Consider the following 14,577-nt stretch of genomic DNA (forward strand, 5'->3'; position numbering starts at 1 on the left):
CCCTGAAGCCAGGAAAGGAGGTGAGCTTTGAAGGAATGTCACGAAGGCGCTAATCAGCAGTGGTACTGGGAAGCCTTGCCCAGGTGGCAGATGTGAAGACCTCTGCAAGGTCCTGCCGCCACCAAAGACGTGAAGTTCTCCATTTGTTCGAATTCTGAGTAAACCAGGCTGGTGTTGATGGTGAGAAGTACTTTCGCTTTGCTGGCCAGAGTGGTGGGCTCCAACCCCAAGCAAGAAGTCATCTGCAAGGAGCTGTGAGCTTGGAAAGGGCCAGGAGGGTCGATGACTGGTTTGAAGACTCGGGAAGGTGAGCAAAGTGATGGTGTTGAACCACAGAGTATCTGTGCAGAGATAGCAGTGGGCGTGCAGGAGGGAGCTGGCGGATGGAAGAGGGCAGAGACAGATGCTGTACCCAAACAGAAGTGGGTGACATTGTGGCTTTCTGAGCCTGTGTTGTGCCTGCAGTGGCCACTGGGAAGGTACAGCTGTGCTTGTGGGTGCGTCTGGAGTGTGGCTAGTCCCAGATATATGAACGTCCAGACTGCCCTCCTGCAGCAGATGAGATTAAATTAAAAAATTCAAACACAATTATCTTCTCTCAGGATGTCTGAGCCTCTCAGGATCCCCTTGGGTCACTTTTTCAAGCAGTTCTCTGCGATTGCGAGGCTGATTTCGTTTTGGTTTTTTTTTTTTTTTTAATGAAAAGGGAGATCATTGTATAAATATCTACAGGGATCGAAGCTTATATTGCAATTTGTGGTGGGTACAGTGTGAAAACCTGCAAAGAAGAGAAATCCCCTTCTGTACATAGCCCTGGCCAGGAGGTGGCTGGTATTGCTGCGATATTGCACCTTTGAGGGGGGTTTCCTCATTGCAATGTTTGCTCCAGTGGGGTGGAGAGGCTTATTTTTTAGGCAGCATGTAGAGATGGAGGCAGGTAAGATGCCTGAAGCATTAGGGATGCTACAGATGCCCTGTTTGGACTGCGATGTCTGGGGAAAAACCAGATTTGGTTAAATCAATGCACAAAAAAAAAAAATTAAAAATCCTGTGCATGTACTCAATGTGTTTAAATTTGGTTTGTATTGATGCTGCTGATGCTGATACTTTCCTGGATTAAGCATTAAAATAGCCTCTATTGATTTTTAAATGCATCCCCTTGGGATCTCCACTGGACGAATGTTCCCCTCTGGATGCTCCTGCCAGGGAAGAGGGACCTTCCTTCACTCCATCCCTGGTAGCGATGGGTCGGCAGACTTCGGGGTGAGCCCTTCCTTGCTCCCTGCCATCGGTGGGAGGCAGGAGAGTTAGGCAATTAAAACGACGTGCCTCCATTGAGCCGGGTCCTCCGAACTGGAGGTGGTGGGTTTGAGCAGCTCTCCTGGGAAACCTGAGTCCTGCCGTCCTGTGGCATGGGGTGGTGCAGCTCCCTCCTGCTCAAAGCGGGGCTTTTGCCACAAGCTACATCATGCTGCATCCACATAAAAATAAATATAATCAAGCCTTCCAATTAGTCTCGCTTGCTGTGCTTGCCTGCTTTTCTTTATTATGATTAAATGCAAACAGTCTTTTAGTGTAGTGTGATAAAAATTGCTGCTTTTTCCCAGACCAGATGGGAGCAGGCATCGTGTTGGAGCTGTTGGGATTGCGTTGTGCCTGATGCGAGCTCCCCTATACGGTTTTTCAGCATTCATCTGCTGAAGCACGGGGAGATAATAGTGTTGTACTGGAAGGAAAATGGCCGGCAGGCTATTTCTGCCATCAGATGTATTTATCAAGGAAGCCTCAACCCCAGGTTTGTACTTTAGGGGGGAAAAAATCACTCTGGATTAACATCAGGATTTAAAAATCTTTAAAGGGAAATCAGCATTGCAGATGGGTAGGCCAGCTGAGAGATCTGACAAATGTGTTTTGTTTGCTTTGGGCACTTACTGGACTACAAGTTTAATGATATCTTGAAGTTTAATGATATCTGTCCATCAGGGTCCCTGTTAGGAAGGACTCCTATTTACAACAGCCTCCACCCAGTTTGCATTTTGAAAGAGAAAAAACCCAGCTTGCTGCATACCACAAGCTGCATGAACACCAGTGGTTCCAGTAGCCTCACCTTAAGCATGGATAATCCTAAAAATCTCCAAACACAACCCAAAACTAGCCCGTCACGACTCAGCTCCTTGCTGCTTTGCCTTGGCAGTGGCCCCACGTCAGACATTGCTGTGGTGATGGACTGGAAGCGTCTGCTGCTGAGCAACTTGGAAACTCCAGTTTGCGAAACCAAATTAATTAAGAGGCTTTGAGAGAGGAAAAACCTGCCTGCCTTCCCCCTCGGTTTTACACTTGGAGAGCCTATCTCACCCCCAGGGATTACTTCTGAAATGGGGAGCAGTGAAATGGAAAGCTTAGCAGTGAAGCTTTGCATACGATAAATCAAAGTCACAGCCCAAATAATCACTGGAGGAGCAGGGCTGGAGGCTTGAGGGGGGGTAGGAAAAAAAGGGGAATTAAAATAAAGGAAGGTTTTTATTGAACTATTGTTCTTCAGGAAAAGGCTAATTGGCAAACAAATATCCTCCTCCAGTGGGAAATACAGCTCCTCTCTCCCCACTTGCCAGGCTGTTGAGTTTTATTGACAAAAGCTTTACATTGTCAAAGGGAGTAGTCAGAGCAGGGAGTGATCTCGGAAATGGAGTGACTTAAATCTACATCCTTTCAGATGGAGAGGGAAATACTGAGAGGAGAGGTCTCCTTCCAGCAGCCAGGCTGGGAGGTGGTCTTGGTGCCTGACATCTCGGGAGGTTTCTGATCACCAAAGCTGCTCTTCCTGGCTGATTATATGTAACTTGTGATGTGCTGGGATCAGATTCACAGCTCGGTGTTATCAGCCTCCTGGAGGTGTTTTGTGCTTTGTGTGAGTGTTTTCCCACCATTGGGGCCAAAACCAGTGATGGAAATGGAACAGGGCTGGATGTTGGCTTGTCCTTGTGATGGGTGATGGGGATGGAGGAGGATGCTCGCCCTGGGATGCTTGATGGGACTGTAGCAGCTCCCTGAGCTGCCCAGGGGGTCTTGCAACCCTCTCTTGACTGTTTTTGACCTCGAGGGCTGCCTGGCCAAGGCTGGGCATCGCCTGGCCTGAACACCCTCAGAGGCTCCCTGAGAGACCAGGTTCAAATGGCAAAGGACCACCTTTTGTGAAGGTCTTGTCTGCAAGGCTGCGGGCTTTCAGGAGAGCCCCAGGTCGGTGCTAATCCCTCCCTACACATGACCTCAGCTCTGAAAGGGCTGTCTCTGCCCCTTTGAGCCCCACCACAATGCAGCGCCGGCAGCTGCTGCCCCGAAACAAGAGCGGGGTGAAGGGAGCACCAGGAGGGGTGGCCCCTTGTGCCGCCTTTCCTTTCTGCTGGGTTTTTCTGTGCTGCCTTTTGAAGCCAGGCTGGGGCACAGAGAGGGCAGGGGGATGCTCCAGCATCCTTCCTGGAGAGCCCCCCCACTGCCTCCACCTCCCTCTGCCTTCCTGGGAAGTCTCTTGGGCTTAACTTACCTCCAACAAGTGTTGTGCCTGGGTTTCAGGATGCAAATCATTCCAGGCATTTAAGGGAGGAATATGTGACTTGAAAACTCTTTCTTCCTCTCACCACCAACCCACCCTGCTTTTTGATTTGCTTCTGCAAAAGAAGGACCACAAATCTGCCCAGCTGCTGGAAAAAAGTCACGTGTGCGTTTGTAGAATTGGGTCGTTTAGCACCCTAGTGAGTATTAAGAAATATATATATATATAGGTTCCCAAACTGGGTCTTGTCTGTGTTTCCATGCTTGTTGTCCTTGTTCCTGAAATAAAAGGCATTTGCCCGAGCTGATCTGCTGGAGCTGCCATAAGAAGCAGTCTGTAGTGGTTTAGAGGATCTGGCACCGGCATTCAGCTCGTCACCGATTAAGTTTACCCTTTTAGTGGAGAACTTGTGACCTCCTTCGGTGTTACTGTGCTGCTCGCCCTCTAGCTGACTGGGAAATTTCCAGCAGGGAAAATCCTTGAAAACTAAACAAAGTTTTGCTCCAGCAGCATCTTCCTTAGTTGGATTCATCTGCACACTGAGCTGTGCTGGTCTCTGCAACCGCAGGGGGGTTAAGGGCTGTGTGGTGATCCCCGGGACAGCTCCTGCCATGGAGGATGGATCCTGCAAGCCCTCAGCATCTTCTTCTTGTACCTATGTTTATCTCCATGCGCTGGGACAGACGTGGTCCTGCAACCATCCCCTGCTCTGGATTTTTGCTGGCTTGCCAAGCTGAGAGGCGCTGCTCCGAGGATTGATTTCAGTTGGACAGCGTTAAGACAGATCTCAGCTCACCCTGCTGTGCACCACGCTTTCTCCCCCGAAAACTGGATTGCAGAGTCAACAGCGCGTGTGCTTCTCTTGGCAGGGAACTTGCTCACGCGCTGGAGAGGTGACTTCCAAGCCGAGCTGTGATATTGCGTGCGATGGAGGTGGTTCCTCTTTTTCCTGGGTAGTATCATCAACACTTCTAGATAGGAGAGCTCCGTGCAGACACATGCAAAAAACGTTTCTCCCAGCACTTTTATGGCTTGCAGTAGGTGTAAATTTTGTTTAGATGGAAAAAGGGAGGCTTTTTCTGGTGTGTTACAAACTTGCGCAACTGTTTGTTTTTCCCCACCAATGAACATGTGGTTACTGGCTCTGCGAATAAACTGGTTTGATTTTTCTTGCTGAATTTCACCATCAAGCCCCCAAAGCTTGTCTGCCCTTGAACAGTGTAAAATGCCTTCTTGCGAGACAGCAGGCCCAGATGTGCACTTCAGGTTGTCACAAATGCCATGATTAAAGAAAAGAATACAAAGAGGAGGCAACGCATTTTAGGTGAGCGCTGGATTTTTGACGGTGCTGGCAGATGGGGCTTTCCAGGGGCAAGCTGAGAGCCTGCGACTACAGCCAGCTCCTGCCAGCATCCTTTGGGTACTGGGCAGCCCAAGCAAGATTTGGAGATGCAAAACCCCCTTCGTTGGGTTCATGGAGTTTAACAGGATTTCTGGGAAGGGGGAGGAGGATCTGGGGTAATTCAGGATTTGGCAGATGTATTTATAAATCCATGAAACCCGAGTCTTTGAGATTTGCTTATGCTGAGAATTATGGCTGGTGTGATTTAGTTATGAGTCAGGCTCCTCCTGGCAGCTGATTTTCCTGCGGCTTCACGGGAAGGGTCTTGTCCCCATCCCCTCTTGCGGCTGCTGTTTCACGGATGGATGGAGGGAGAAAAGCCAGTAGTCAAACAGTTTAAAGCCTTTTAGCCAAGTGTTTGGGGGTTTTTCCTCCTCTTGCTGATACAGATGGGTTTGCACCAAACACAAACATTTCCCTCCTGTGCAGCCTCTGCATGAAAACAGCTTTACGCTGGAGAAGGGAAATGAATATGGGAGCTCGTGGCCAAAAAATCATCCTGGTGGCTTTTAACAAGAATGGCTGTACTGGGTATACCAGCACCGTGTTCTGCGCAGGGTCCGTGCTGGAAGTGTTGGTGATGGGCTCAGGTCCTTCAGGCTTCTGTGTTGGAGGGAAGGTGGCGCCTGCTTAGTGGAAGGCAATCCTGTTTCTGAGCTTTTCATCCACACAAGGGCTCAATTTCAAAACCTTTATTTTTAAAATTAAATAATGCTTGGATATGCCTCATTGAAAAGCGTTTCTTTCCACGGGCTTTGGTGCAAACATGAAACAGAGCAGCACTTCTTGTGCTTGAAAGGGACGAGCTCAAATGCTGCTGCCTGATCGGATGGGCAGAATTGTTTGTTTAAAAAAATGATGCGAGGTATTTAGTGGGTTTGATGCGCATCCCGCCACTGCACGCTGCACTGGGTGTTATATGCATGGGGAGAAGCACCAAGGGAGGGCGCACCATTGCTCAGCGGTGGGATGGGACAAGCGTAGGGTGTGGGATGCCAAATTTCTGCCTTCTACGTGCTGTAAAAAGTGGTCCAGGACACCCGGTGCTAGCATTTGGTGCGGGTGACAGTGTCTTCCAAAACTGCCCGCTGAGGCCAAGCGCCTCCCGATCACCGCCAGCCAAGGAGGTCACTTTGCAGCGATGGAAGAGAGTCAGAAAATTTCCATCGATCGGGAGCATCCCAGGCTGCGCCGAAACTCGGCAGGGTGGGGGGAGGCAAAGCTTGGTGCGGCCCAAGGTGCTGAAATTGGTCAGGGCTCAGCAGACGATCAGTGAGCATTACTGCACAAAAATACTGTCCCCTTGTGTAATGCACTGAAGTAAAGCTCCCCGTTGAGAAAGAGCTCGCTCAGGATCTTGCATCCTTGTTTTGGGAGGGGACGGTAGAGGAGCCAGAAAAACAACATGCTAATATTCATATTTGAGGATTTAGCTCCTAGCTTCTGGGCGGGTTTGGAGGCGGTTGTGAAGGGGAGTGTGCGTGCTCCTTTGCCTGTGTTTGCACCCTTGCTGGGTATTTTTAGGCTGCAGACCGCAACGCTGCAATACGGGTGCTGGCTCTAAACCAGCTTGTTGGAGCATCGGTCACAGACAGGCTTTGGCAGCACATTGCTCCACGCAGGCTAATTCAGCTTGCCGAGGAGGCTGTTTAATATGCAAGTGGTAATTGCTGCTCTCCTTTCCTTAAAGCAAAGGCGGAAGCGACACTGGGGTCCAATTTTCTCCTAATGACTGATTTCATTTAAGCACTGCTCAGGGCGATGTAGGCTTGATGCTTTTTTTTTAGGGCTGAGGAAAACAACAAAACTCATCTGTCCGTGCATCACTGAGCTGCAGCCCATGGCCTCTGCCCTGTGTGTGGATGCCGCTCAGTCCTGGTGGCACGTGTGGGCTAAATGCTTTCTCTTCCTCCTCATCCTCTTCTCCCTGGGCTTCCAGGCTGACCCTGTCACACACACATTTCCACCCTTGTTTCTGTGAAAGCAAAGTTGTTTGGGAATGATTCAGCCCCATCAGTCCTTCCTTGGGACTTGGGGTTTGGCTAGAAGTTCCCTCAATGACCCTTCTCATCCTATCTTCCCTGGCTCTGTACATATAGGGGCAATTAAACTTAATTTATGTTGGCCTGCTCAATAGTAAAGGCCAGAAGGCACCATTAGATCGCAATCTGACTTAAATTTATTGATCTAATTAGTGCTCCAAGGTATAAATGGGAGGTAGGAGCAGGACACTTAACATGTGATGCTGTGAGGAGCTGGTCCCTTCTGCTCTCCTTAATGCAAGCCTCCACATTGCCAGGGGCTGTCAGTTTTTCTCCATGAATAACCAATTTCTGTAGGATTTTCAGGAAAGCAGAAGGCTGTGTAGCTGGACTTTGTTCTGACGGTGCTATCTGCGCTGTCTGCAGCTCCCGACAACCTGCCAGGGAGCCATGTTTTGATTTTGATGCATCACATCAATGAATATTCATCAGCCTTCTGAAGGTTTATGCCGTTTGCCTGGTAGCTAACATATTCTTTCTCTAACCATTTTTAGTCTTGGTTGCTAATAACCTACAGCCCACTCAGCCTGTGCTGTATGGTGGTTTGGTTTTTTCAATTGTTTATAGATGAAAATGAGGAACCTCAATAGCTCCGGAGCTGGAAGCAGCTCAAAAATACCTTGTCTTGGTTTCTACATGACTGTCTGCTTTAAAACCCAAAATAAAATCTTGCCTTTTGGTTTGTCATTCAAACTTCTCGTAAAACATCGTCAGGAGTGTGTATCTCTGAAGAGCAAGTGCTCTTCTGATAAAAGCTTTCCGTACATTTTTGCAAGCCCAAGTCAGAGCTTGTACCTAGCAGCAGGTTTCAAGGACGAGATTGATGTGGTGTTGAAAAGAGGATGGAAAATACCCTATGGAAGAGGAGAATGGGTCCATTTGCTCTGGACCAGCTGCAGAAGCAGGAGCAGGCCCTGCTCTGGGCATGCTGTGGCCATACCCATGGACTGGGAATGACTAAACAACCAACTTTGCTCAGCTGAGGATGTGCAGGTTGGGACTGAGCTCCCACACTACGCTTTAAGCACTGGGCAGCCGCCAGCATCTCCCTCTGTGCCCCGTTCCTCATGGCTCTTTAAAATCTAAACCTGCAATGTTTTCCTCCTCATTGGAGGGGACAGAGGTCTGTGTGCCTTTGGGTTTTTGTTTCACTCCCTCCTTTAGGAAAGAAACTCCCCAGCAGGTCCCAAAACCCTCCTAACACCGAAGGGATGCCAGCAGGCTGCTAATGGATTTGCTGCGGTGCTGGCTGCTGAGGAGCTGTGATGAGAGAGATTTCATGGCAGCTGAAATTCCTCCAGTGGCTGCATTTTTCTGTATGCAAGATGCTGAATGTGAAATGAGATTTAGGGCTCTTTGGGCAGGGGAACCGCCTGGACTGGGAACAGAGCAGTTGCACAGCCTGGGATTATCCCCGGTGAAGACCCAATAACCGTTTCCCATCGTTCGTGGTTCAGCAGATGATTACACCAGGTGCTAAGAATATGCGATCGAAGACAATTTCAAGGGTCAGACACTCTGTTAAAGTAATGTGGGTAGAGCCTGAATTTTCTGCAAGGTCCCTATTTTGGGAGGGCAGTGTTTGCCACGCAAGTAGTGGTGCAGGATCTGACCCCAGATCTGCCCGCAACCTGCCTCCAGCGTTGGCTTTCCACAGGGCACAGCAGCTATTTGTTTGGGCATATAAATCCATAGTTGGAGGGGAATGGCTGGCTCTAGGGAGATCAGACACTTCTTTCCAAATGCTGACTTTTTTTTCCCAAGTCTCTTCATAGCTTTGTTAATAAATCTGAGTCATCCATATTTCAACCAGCTGCCTTAACCTTGTCTGTTTGTCCTGTCTCTTAACATCTCGACGTCTTGTTTCACAAAGATAAAATGTGTGGGTGTGTGGCTTTATAAGACAAATGTTTAGACTTTTAAAAAATTCTCTACTTTGCTGGTTGATTTTTCTCGTTAGGGTGTTTCTCCACTGTCCTTATTCTCATAGGTGGCCCTCCTTTTGTATCGTTGACTTGATGGTCACAATTTTGGGGCAGTAGTTGCCTAGTCCTTGCCCTTATCGGTCAGGCAAGACATGTCTCCTGCCCTGAGCTTTGCTCCCAATGTGAGTTTCAGAAATCAGCAAAACCCAAGCGACCGCCAGCGTGAGCGATGCCCGATGTAAGCACTGCGTAGGAAAGTCTGAGCTACCAGCACCGTGTGATTTTTATCAGCTGAAATTGCGTCTTGTAAATATTTACTGGAATTTCAAGTAGGGTTTATCTAATTAAAGCCAAGTAAAACTTTCCATGAAAAAGAGCCGCCCAACCAGCGGTTGCCGGTGGATGTTTAGGAACACGTTTAAGAGCTGAGGGGAGAATATAGGATGTTTTCTCAGCTCTGCTGCTGTCTGTGGCTCGGGGCATCCTGAGCTATATGAGATTTTCAAGCACTGAGTCACCCGTGCTGGGGACCACGTACCTGCTGGCCCCGAGCACGTCCAGCTGTTCCTGGCAGCAGCCTCCCAAGTTTGCCATACCCCTGGCTGGACTGAGGTGCAGGCTGGCCTGGCTGCCATGGTACACAGGGGTCGGCAGGGATTTGCTGAGATTTGCAGCAGTGTTGGGGGTGCAGGACCCCTCTCCCCATGGGCGGCGTGTCACCCTGCCACTGCTGTCTTCGGCGCAAGTCAAAGCAAACACATCTTTTTCATTCACGTGGTCGTCAAGGTTGCCAGGACCATAAACATCAAATCTGAGCAGAAATATTTGGCACATAAACCGTCTCCGCCGTTCCCCTCCATGCCGAGCGCGTGGGTGGCTTTGATTCCTCCTCCCCTCGGCGGGACAAGGAGCACAGTGCTGCGGGGCGGCTGCTCAAGCCTCTTCTCTTTCCCTCAGGATCTAGTGCCCAGGAGGGAGGGACGCAGAGGATTTTGGCCATGGCCCCAAGGAAGAGGAGCAGTCGGGGGATCTCCTTCATCTTCTGCTGCTTTCGCAGCAGTGACCACCCTGAGATCACGTACCGGCTGCGCAATGACAGCAGCTTCGCCCTGCAGACCATGGAGCCTGCGCTGCCCATGCCGCCGGTGGAGGAGCTGGACGTCATGTTCACCGAGCTGGTGGTAAGTAGGATGCTTTTTATTTTTCTCCCCCGCCGCCCCCCATTTTGTTTTGCTTTTTTTTCCCCTTTCCAGTCTCCCCAGGCTTGGTTTTGAGTTTTCAGGCAAGCTTTGGTGTGAAGGGAGCATCAGGGGCTGCTGTTGGGAGCGGTTTTGCATCGAACCTTGAGCTCTGCTCCTCCCGGGTGTACTGCCAGATTGGCGTGGTTTCTCTTTCTTGTTAGAAAGCCTTGATTTCTTAGAGCAGGGCTTTGGGGGCTGGTCTGGCTTTGTGCAGCTCCGGGACGATGCAGGGGTGTCTGAGCCAATAAAGCAGGTTGTCCCTTGTAGATGCAAAGTCACTTTACTTGCTGGACACTCTGCTTCGCAGAAATCCTTGGTTTTGGGCTAAATTGAGATTTGGAGAGTTGGGATATTGTTTCTGTGTCCCTCAGTATCAAAACTCTGAAAGACATGGATCAAAAAATGTCAGCGGAAAAAAGCTTTGATTTCTTCTAAGCGAAAACATTTTGATGTGGCATGTTGGATGGACCCAAAACACGCCGCTTGAAGTTGGCTCGGCAGTAAAATGAGGTTTCTGCACAGTGCTTTGATGTGTGGAGGGAGCTGGGAGTCATGACGCTTGTCGGTCACACCTCCTGGTATAGCATGTCCCGTTAGATGCCAGGCAGCATGGTTTTGGTGAGCCAGACCATTTGGTAGAGGAGAGATCCAGGTTGTAGTACGAGAGCTGATTTTGCCCAGGTGTCCTTCTCCATGGAACAAAGGAGAAGGCAGACTGGAACACCTAACACAGCATGGCAGGGACAAGACACCCTGGCAGCAGGACTCTTCTTGCAGCAGTCCTGCAACACGCCACTGGTCACGTTTGGTTTGTTCAGGTGGAGTGGCTGCCTCTGTTCCATTTCTTTCTCCGCTGATAACTTGTCCAAATCAGATTTTCCTGGGGAAATTCTTTCCCATGGAAAACTCTCCCCATGCCCCAGCCAAAGACAGTGTAAGGGCTTGTTGCACTGCAGCTCAGCATCACCAGCCCTGCTGAAGAAGGCATCTGCACATCCTTGTGCGCTGGAGCCCCATCAAACCTGCATGCCCACAGTACTTTCCTAAGCCTGGGATTTTCAAAGCACCTCCCCCAAATTCAGCCAGATGCTTCTTGCAGGGAACCACTGGGTGTGCAGCGAGGCAGGAGCCCAGCGGCGTTTGCAGGGTACAGTTGAGCCCAGCGCATGCCCTGGTGTGGCCCTCCTGCTCTCTATCCCTTGCTCTGTGCTGCCGAGATTTTGGGTTTTTTCCCCCAGCCAAGGGTGAGAATAAAGCTTGAAGGCAGCTGCTCATCCAGGGCATGCCAGCCGCAGGAGCTGTGCTGGCTGCCCGGGAACTGAAGTCATATAGGGAGGGGGGACAGCGGGTGCCCATGCTCCCGTACAAGCAGCTGCAACCCTCTGGCTCCCCAAAAAATCCATCCAGCAGATCTTGACCTGAGCCAGCACCGGGTGGGAGGGGAGGGAGGGGGAAGCCGAGCTGTGCACTGCAGGCACGAGAGGGCAGATTCCCATTTAGGGGGAGTGAAGATCTAAATCCCCCCCCTCCATTACAACAGCTCCTTCTTGCTCTCAGTAACCTGTTGGTGTCGGGTTTTAAATTTCAGCATTAGTTAAATGGTTTGGAAAGCGTCCCACTGTTTCTGTATAAACCCACTGTGTAACATTTGGAAGAGAGACAGAGAAAGCACTCAGAGGTGCTGGGCTGATTTTTACGCCTGCTGGAGCCTGATGCCACCCGGCCCGTCATGCTCAACCGTCCGGGGCGGGATGGCTTATGCCCGCTCTGTGGGACCAGGGCTCCCTCCAAAGTCCTCTTTGTCCCAGTCGGTTGGGTTGAGGGAAGTCGAAGGGGCTGGAGGGGATCTGGAGGCTTTGCCAGCTCGGCTTGGTCCTTTGCCAACTCTTCTCTTGCACCTTAAAGGTGACTTTCCTGCCCCGTTTGTTCCCATTAGGGTCTCGGAGTGGCAGGGGTGGAAGATTTCAGGCCTGGGACAGACAGTATCTTTGGGGATGTTGCAGCAGTGGGTTTGGCCACCTGGACGGACAATCCTCCCACAGAGACCAGCAATCCAGCAGGGTCCCTGCTTTGCAAATCCCAGCCTGCTGTGTATATCAAAGGGCAAAGCCTCTTCCTTTTTGGAGCCATCCTGCAAAATATCCTCTGGGCTTCAGGTGTTTTTACGTGTGCCTGTTTGTCTGAGTTGGGCACATCTGTAGCATGAGAAATCAGTGACTGTCCCGTGCCAGCGGCAGAGGACAAGGGCCTGAGCTGCAGAGGGACTTGGAGCAGCTGACTCTGAGGTCAGCTAAAGGCTTGGTCTGCTCTCCTGTTGTGTTTCATGGCCTGCTATGTGTTGGGATCTTAACTGGCATAGTTCAATAGAATAGTTAAATAGTTAGGGTTTTATTCTGTGGCCGTGCGAGTGTTTCTCAGGAGGAGCAACAGGAAAACAGGGGATGGGTTTTTTTTTGCCTGGGCACAAACAGGAGTTCCATACCGGGCTGCAGGAATGATGCGCCCTGTCCCAGCCAGCAGTATGCAGCAGGTGGTGGCTTTTCCCCGGCGCAGGGCAGATGCAGATGTTGTTGCTGTGGTCAGTGACTGATCACCGCTTCCTCCCGGAGGAACCTTTTCCCTTTCCTTTCCTTTCTCCCCGCCTGGGCTGAATGGGTTTTCGTCGGGGTATTGTTGGGATGTCGCTCAAGCGGGCACCGGCCCCATCTGAAAGGCCTTTCTTTGTCCTGCCGGGGCTCCAGCCAGGCTCAGCCACCCAGGCAGGAGCAGGTGCTGGCAGGGAGGCGCAGACAAAAGTAGGGTATTTCAGGAAGATTTACTGATTTACAGTTCCCTTGGCTGGGACAAGGCTTTGTGATTTTGTGCAGGTCTCCTTGAATCGACACCGGTGTGTCCCACCGGCTCAGGTCAGCGGTGTTTGCTTCCTGGGGTTCATGCAGTGGTGTGGTACCCACCAGGCAACATCCATCCGATTTAAGGAGTTTTAGGAGCCATCGATCCTCCTGTAGGACACATCAGGAGGATCGCTGTGCTGGGGCTGCTCAGCCCCGGCAAGGGGGAATATCTGGGGCTGCACGAGCTGCCTGTGAACCAAGAGAACAAAGCTGTGCCATCTGCCACGGCTTCTTTCAAGAGAAAGAAGTATCCAGGCTAACAATACAGCATTTCTTCAAAGGCTGAAATCTTGCTTGCACGCTCAGAGAAAGCACTTGCAAAGCTCCACATAATGGTGCCATATGGTAGATCTTGCTCTAACAATCCTCTCTATTTTCTGCCAGCAACTAGACTTTCCACCAGATGGGTAAATGACTGATGTCCTTTATATCTGCTTAACACTCCTTGTCACTCTGAGGTTTGTAATGAAACGCTCTGTGTGTGGTGGTGTGCATTGGCCCCGCGGGACGTGCGCCGGGTGGGGGGGTGGAGGCACGGGGGCAGATTGAATGGCTTGATCTGGAGAGGGCAGCAGGAGCCCCGGCACAACCCAGGACCCCTTGCTGGCTCTCTTCCCTGTGGGGCAGGTCGCAGCGACGTCTCCATCCTGACAGTGTGAGAGTGGTGCTCCAGCAACCCTCACACTGCCTGGATGCTTGGAGGAGCTGCTGGGTCCGATGTGGCTTTGCTTGTCCCTGAAGCATGAGGCGCTGCCTCTCTGTGGTCCCAACACCTCGCTCCCAGCCTGTGTCCCTACCAGCGGAGGCATGGGCTCAGAGGAGATGCTGCCCCAGCCACCCCTCGAGGCTTGTCCTCCCAAATACGTTGACTTTGAGGAAATCCCAGTTACTGGTACCAATCGGGCTTCTCAGACTTTTCACCTCCAACTTGTCATTAGCGATGCAAAGAAATTAGAGCAGCTTCCATCTAGCCCTGCATCCCGCCCGTGATGTGTAGCAGCCCGTTTTTAGCCTACGAAACCAGAGCGGGTAACCCTTCCCCAGGTCCCTCTGCCCAGACTCCAGTAGCCAGCAGGTCTGAGAGACCTGGGGAGGTGACACCGGGAGGTGGGTGGCTGTGCCATGTCCCCAGCCCACCGGGCTTAGGACGGGTGCAGACACTTGCCCGCTGACATTGCAAGGTGTTAGTGACTGCCTTCGCTGGGTTCTGCTGGAGGGGAGGTATTCACACCTGGTGTCCAAAGCGCTGGGCTTTGTGCCTTCCCCTCCCGTGACGTGGAAGGCTGCTCCATCCCTCCCTGCTTTATGAAGTAGTGGAAACTCGGGAGCATAGGGGACAAAAAAAAAAGTCCCTGGCAGCTTGCAAGATTTATCATAGCATTTGTTTTTGCTGTACTTGGGGCAACTCATGCATTTCATCACAGCCACTCTTTGGATGCTATCTGTTAGGAGATAGCATCCCCCACCACAGAGATTAATTCTGTGTTGCCTTTGAAATGCTTCATGGTGGGCCATCAGTCTGT

General features: G+C 50.9%; 1 protein-coding gene across 4 annotated transcripts in view; it reads left to right on the forward strand.

The window, feature by feature from the left end:
• The first annotated feature begins 9,917 nt into the window (after positions 1-9,917).
• The window catches only part of DAAM1 (dishevelled associated activator of morphogenesis 1), a 56,857-nt gene continuing 52,197 nt past the window's right edge, over positions 9,918-14,577 (forward strand). For all 4 annotated transcript variants that reach the window (XM_086461967.1, XM_086461968.1, XM_086461969.1 and 1 more), the window contains exon 1: positions 9,918-10,100. In XM_086461967.1, the coding sequence (XP_086318093.1) occupies positions 9,918-10,100 (183 nt within the window). The remainder of the gene's footprint in view (positions 10,101-14,577) is intronic.

Source organism: Leptosomus discolor, chromosome 3 (genome assembly GCF_034619465.1).
Source record: "Leptosomus discolor isolate bLepDis1 chromosome 3, bLepDis1.hap2, whole genome shotgun sequence".
Lineage (NCBI taxonomy): Eukaryota > Metazoa > Chordata > Aves > Leptosomiformes > Leptosomidae > Leptosomus > Leptosomus discolor.